Below are 6000 nucleotides of genomic sequence, written 5' to 3'. Positions count from 1 at the left end.
TTGCGCGGCGGGACCTGCGCGGGCCGCCCGCCTGCCCCTCTCCCAAGTTACTTCTGTGCCGCCGCAGCCCGCTCGGCGCGGCGTCTCGGCGGCCTGAGTCCTAGTGCCTCGTCCCCTGCGATCCACGGCCGCCGCAGGGAAGGCTTCCGCGGATGCTGCCGCGTGCGGCTGCCCGTGCGCGCCCCGCGCAGCCGCCGCCGCCTGCCGCGCAACAAAGGGGACCCTCGGCAGTAACTCCAGCCCCGCCGGGAGGAGCGTCTGTGGTCCCGGGAGAGCCACAGCAGCAGCAAGAGCAACAGCCCCGTCCGGAGGTTTCTGCTTTTGTCTGCCCCGGCAAGGTGTGCGGTGACCAGCGCCCGCCCCGCGCCCCGGCTCCCCCGCTCCCGCCCGGCTTTGGGGGATCGCTGGAGACGCTCGTGTTTCTCCACAAACTGTGTTGATAAGCGACTGTTGAAAAGGGCTGGGAAAATTACATCTCATCTCTGGTGGGGTGAAATATGAAACATGTAATCTAACGGTTCCTGAAGGAGGGGGGAGAGGGACTTCTCTCCCTCTCTCGCTGTTTTCCTGCTCCGGGTTCCTGGTTGGATAATTTGGGTTAATACTAGTGAGTGAGCCTTTTGCTGCTTCAAAGGGTATTTCAAGTTGCCGGAGCTCCTCCCCTCCGCACCGTGTGACAACAACAACTCGTCCAGCGAGCGAGCGGCGGCGGCGGCGGCAGCAGCCAGCACTTCCCCGCTCATTTTCTCTCTGTCATTCCCCTCTCAATCTTTGATCAATGTACTTGCCAGAGAGAACCGAAGTCCTTCAAACCTCCTCCTTTTCACCTTCGTCTTTAACGTGGTGCTAGAGCAAGGACCACAAAAAGAAACTGCCCTCCCCCTCCCCTCGGCCCCAGCCCCGCCGCCCGGAGCGGACTTCTCCTCCTCCTCCTCCTCCTCCGTCCCCACTTGCGGGACACTTTGTGCGTTCTCTCTCTCACTCTGCCCCCTGCTCTCTCGCTCGCCGCAGCACCTGATCTGGGGTTATCCCCCCCTTCTTCTCCCCCCTCCTCCCTTCTCTCCTTTCCTTTTTTTTTTTTTTTAATAATTTTTTTTTTAATTTTACCCCTTTCCCCTGCGTGTGTGTGTGGGAACTTTCCCCCCTCCCCCTGCCCCCTCCGCCGTATATGTGACCATGGCCGTACCGGCTGCTTTGATCCCTCCGACCCAGCTGGTCCCCCCTCAGCCTCCGGTCTCAACTTCTGCCGCCTGCACCACCACCACCACCACCTCGTCGTCGGCCACCTCGTCGTCGGCCACCTCCTCTCCGTCTCCGTCCATCGCTCCCCCGCCGGCCGCTTCGGGGACAAACCTATTCCGGCCGGAGCCCATCGCAGCGGCGGCGGCGGCAGCGGCGGCCACAGTCACCTCCACCACCAGCGGCGGCGGCGGTAACGGCAGCGGCGGCAGCAGCGGCGGCGGCAGCCCCAGCCTGGGCACCGGCGGCGGCGGCAGCAGCAGCAGCGGCGGCGGCAGCGGCGGCACCTCCACTCCCAATGCCAGCGCGGCCAGCGCGGCCGGCAGCCTGCCCGGCAAGCCCGTGTACTCGACCCCGTCCCCGGTGGAGAACACCCCCCAGAATAACGAGTGCAAGATGGTGGATCTGAGGGGGGCCAAAGTGGCCTCCTTCACCGTGGAAGGCTGCGAACTCATCTGCCTGCCCCAGGCTTTCGACCTCTTCCTGAAGCACTTGGTGGGGGGCTTGCACACGGTCTACACCAAGCTGAAGCGGCTCGAGATCACGCCCGTGGTCTGCAACGTGGAGCAGGTCCGCATCCTGAGGGGGCTGGGGGCCATCCAGCCCGGGGTCAACCGCTGCAAACTCATCTCCAGGAAGGATTTCGAGACCCTGTACAATGACTGCACCAACGCCAGGTAAGCGCCGCAAGGCACACGCGCGCCCCGCCGGCCCCCCCGCCGCCGCCGCCGCCCCCGTCCCACCCCCGCGCGGTGCGGTCCGGCGAGCGCTGCGCCGCTTCCCGCTGCCCCCTCCCGCGCTGCCCCGGCACCCAGCCGGCCTTCTCCGCAGCCAGCGGCGCTGCTTCTTGGTGGGACGGAGGGACAGAGGGGGGAAGGGGAAGCCGTGTTCGTGCCCCCCTCCCGCTGCGCCTTGCAAGTGTCGCCCTGTCATTGTCCCCTTCCCTGCCCCCCGGGCCGAGGCGTGCCGGGGGTAGGGGTGGCCGCGGGCAGCGCAGCGCGGGAGCGGAGGGCCGGCGGGGGTGGGAATGAGCCAGAAAGTGCTTCCTGACCGAACCTCCAGCTGAAGTTTATCCTTGGATGTATCTTTAAAGCGGGCAACCCTGGGAAAAAGCCGCCCGAAGGGCGCACGGGAGTGGGCGGGGAGCGGTCCTGATGGGGGGACGGCGACATAGACCCTGGGGTGTCGCGTTAGCTGGGATGGGGCGCGGAGCTGCCCGGGCGCCGGGCCCGTTCGGGGCGATGGAGGCCGCTTGGCCATCAGCTGCTGTCACACATCCGAGGGGACACGTGCACTTTTTGTGTAGGGCTGTAAGGCAGTTGCCACATGGCGAGGAGGAGGAGGAGGAGGAGGAGGAGGAGGAGGTGGAGGCAGCTTTTCTTTGGGGTAGTGGGGAGAGGTGCCAGGCGGCCGGGCTGGGCTGCTTCCTCGGGGGGGTGGGGGTGTCGGTCCCCGAGGAGCAGGTGCGAGCAGCTCCAGGCCCTCAGCAGCCGAGGAGGAGACGGGGGCAGCGGGAGCGCGGCAGGGATTTGGCAAGGCTGGATCCTGCTGCCGCGCAGAGTAACGCGGCCGCGGTGGCGGGGACGGCGCCGAGGGCGGGGAGCAGCGCTGCGGCTGCGGACGGTGCGGGGCTGTCCCGCATCCCGAGGGCCGAAGAGAGCGCGGAGGGGAGGCGAGCCCCAAACTTGCCACAGCCGGGAAGGAGTGTCGGGGGGATAGAAGGAGCTGGCAAAAGAGGAAATTCCTGATGCAATAGCAGCCGCCTTTGCAATGGAGGGCGAAAGCGTGGGGTTGTTATCTCTCAATCTGTAGGTTACAGGGCTGAATCTGCTCGATAAGGAGAAGGGATCGCGTAACTGCCGTGACCCCGAGATCAGAGCGGTCGGAAGCTCCTTCAGTTCCCGGGGACTCTCCCGCTGCCTCAGGCAGGGGCGGGGGGCTCGGGCTGTGCCGCGCTGGAGGGGCGGCGGGAACTTCCCACGGAGGAGGTCGTGGACAAAGTCCCCATGCTACTTTCAATATACCCAAACAAACAGACCGGGCTCGTTTCACTTTCCTATTGTCAGATTTCAAGGTGCAGCAACAACCAACACGTGGGGAATTAACCCCACGCGATGCCGTGCTCCTGCCCGTCCCGTCCCCAATGGCGGGGCGTGTGACATCCCCTCCTCCTTCCCTTCATCCCCCCCCCGATTCAGCAGAGGGTGCCTGGCAGTCATTAGCATAGAGCCAGGCGAAGCAGAGCACTTAGTCTGCGGTAGCAGTTGCTGGATGGATTGTTGAAGTTCCTGAATATTCAGGGCAGCAGGACAAAACAGCCTGGAATAACTTCCAAGCGCTGACATAACTGTAGCTGCTCGGGTAACTCTGCTGTTGTTTCATGTGGAATCAACATGAATATTAATAGCTGCTCCTAGACAATTGTTGGGTTGGGTTTTTTTTTTTTTGTGTGTGTGTGTGTGTGTGTGTGTGTGTGTGTGTGCCCGTGTGGTGTGTAACTTGCAACAACTCTGTAAGAGTTCCAAGATTTGGTCCTTAAAATAAACTCCTGGAAGTTTTACTTTGCCACAGTCATAACCGTGTGAATTTTAATTTGAACATGTAGAATTAAGAAATACAGAAACTTTATTTTTTTTTATCGGGGGTGGTTGGGGGCTTATGGAGACACCAATTCCTGGACTTGGCAGGGTTATAAAAGGGTTTGGCAGCCTGGTTGTAACATGGCTTGATTATGTCAACAGCACAGAATCGGCTGTGTTTCAGCTGTTCCTGAGGTCTGCTGTGTTATCATCCAGTGTAGTAGAAATTACAGTAGTGGGTTCAGAAGTGAGTAGGATTTGACCCTTAAAAAGCGTAATTGTAGTAGACTTACTTATACATCCATTAAGCAAATAAATTAATGGAAAGGATATACAATAGGTATGCAAAATGTATTATTACAGTATAGACGAATAAAGCAAAGTGGGTCAGTGAGTTTTGGTCAAAATGGGAAGATAAATTTGTATTTGCTTTCTGGATTTCCCCTCTAATACATTTAATTCTTCATTCTTTACAAATTATTTTTAATTATTTCTGATGTTACAGTAATTATGCAGACTATTTTGGTCTACTCAGTTTAGTGATTTAAGCGACCTTTCCTGACTCCCAGTTACAGCATACTTTAGCTGGGTGATGTCTTCTTGTATCCTGGGTGGACACTTTACTGTTGAGATGGAAACTGGAAGAGCAAACTCCATCCTAGCGGCTAAATTGTTGTACTCATCAGATTCAAAATTTTTGAACCAGCATCTTATCACTGTTATATTTGTCTCATAATCAGCTGATGCACTTGAGTACGCTAATCCCTTTTTGGAAAGCTTCATCAAGGTTAATATGTTATTTAATCAAAAAAGGCATCCAAATAAAGCCATTACTTTGTTGTTCTCTAAATGGATTGAATCGTTAGTTGCCAGTTGCTGTGGAAATAATTTGTAATAACTTATTTCGAGACGGAAAAGTTTTAGATGTGTTTCACCAAAATGATACATTTTAACTGTGATATTGCTATTTAAAAAATCAATAAAACAAAAATCAATAAAACACCAAGGGATTTTCTATTGAATGCTTAATGTGGAGGTCTGTAAAGTGAATTGGTTTCTGTGTTTATTTGTGATACTACTAATAATAACATGATACTAAAGGACCTTTTTCTAAATTAGGCTTGTGTATCAGTTCACTGGAAAAATAAGCTTCCGTTATGGAAGATGACTTTTCTTTTCTGGTCATACTGACCTTTGCTTTTATTTTCCTCATAAAAAGCATTGGCTGCCAAACAGAAATCCAGGAAATAGCAAACTGTGCATTTAGCTTACATTCCGATTAAACGGTTTGACATTAATGGGATGCTAGAAAGCCATATGCCAAACAAATAGGGGAAGGATAAAGGCAAAACATGGAAAATATTTAGAGCTACTAGATGCCAATCGAGTCAGGTTTCCTGAATGTGTGGGTGAAAGAGAGTAGCGAACTGTGCACTGGATGTCACCTGCCTAGGATTAATGACCTGGAAGCTATTGATCTCAGATTGTTTCTGGTCTCTTGTGTTTTGAGCACTTGTTGTGGAATTTTGCCATGCTGGGTCCCTTTCTAGAGTTTTCCCATAGATTCAGGCTGGCTTTGGATCGTGCCCACCCGAGTAAAGGCTAAAAGCGTGTGCTTTCTTCTGACCTCCCTTCTGTGACCAGGACATGTTAATCTTTTCTGACATTTGAAGATGATTTTGAATGAGTTCATTGGCATTCATACTTAAAGTGGGGAATTATTTGCAGCCTTTGGAAGCTGTTTACAATTTTTGGAAAACAACCTAATTGATTTTTAAATGTAAAGGGGAAAGATGCTGAGCATGAAACAATTCTCTTCAAAGCCCATCTTACACGGCAGTTATTCAGTCCCTCTTTTCTAGCTTCTGCTTCTCTCAAATTATGTGGACATAGCATGTCCTTGTTTACTGAATACTGCACACTTGCATAGCTTTTTTTTTTTCCCCCCAGTTTGTATTAATTAAAGGAGTCTCTCACCCAAATAGGTTAGTACAGATCATAGATACTTTAAATGAACAGGTCAGCAAGTGCTGCTGGAAGGAATGTCAAATATATAGTACCTGTGGTTTATATTGATGACCTTCCTTCTTGCCACAGATTATTAAAATATAATCACCAGAAATGTGGAAGGCTTTACAAGCAAAGATGACTTCTGGAAGGCCAGAAGATAAATTGTAGTAAC

General features: G+C 53.8%; 1 protein-coding gene across 6 annotated transcripts in view; it reads left to right on the top strand.

Moving 5' to 3' along the window:
- The first annotated feature begins 223 nt into the window (after positions 1 to 223).
- The window catches only part of DACH1 (dachshund family transcription factor 1), a 354259-nt gene continuing 348482 nt past the window's right edge, over positions 224 to 6000 (top strand). For 2 of the 6 annotated variants that reach the window (XM_041419933.1, XM_041419935.1), the window contains exon 1: positions 224 to 1916. In XM_041419933.1, coding sequence (XP_041275867.1) covers positions 1177 to 1916 — 740 coding nt within the window. In that variant the 5' untranslated portion in view covers positions 224 to 1176. The remainder of the gene's footprint in view (positions 1917 to 6000) is intronic. The other 4 variants (XM_041419937.1, XM_041419938.1, XM_041419934.1 and 1 more) reach the window with 3 other exon arrangements.

Source organism: Onychostruthus taczanowskii, unplaced genomic scaffold (genome assembly GCF_017590055.1).
Source record: "Onychostruthus taczanowskii isolate IOZ18803 unplaced genomic scaffold, ASM1759005v1 scaffold62, whole genome shotgun sequence".
NCBI classification, from domain to species: domain Eukaryota; kingdom Metazoa; phylum Chordata; class Aves; order Passeriformes; family Passeridae; genus Onychostruthus; species Onychostruthus taczanowskii.
Note: the sequence above shows the minus strand (reverse complement) of the source record. Positions and strands in the feature narration are given on the sequence as shown.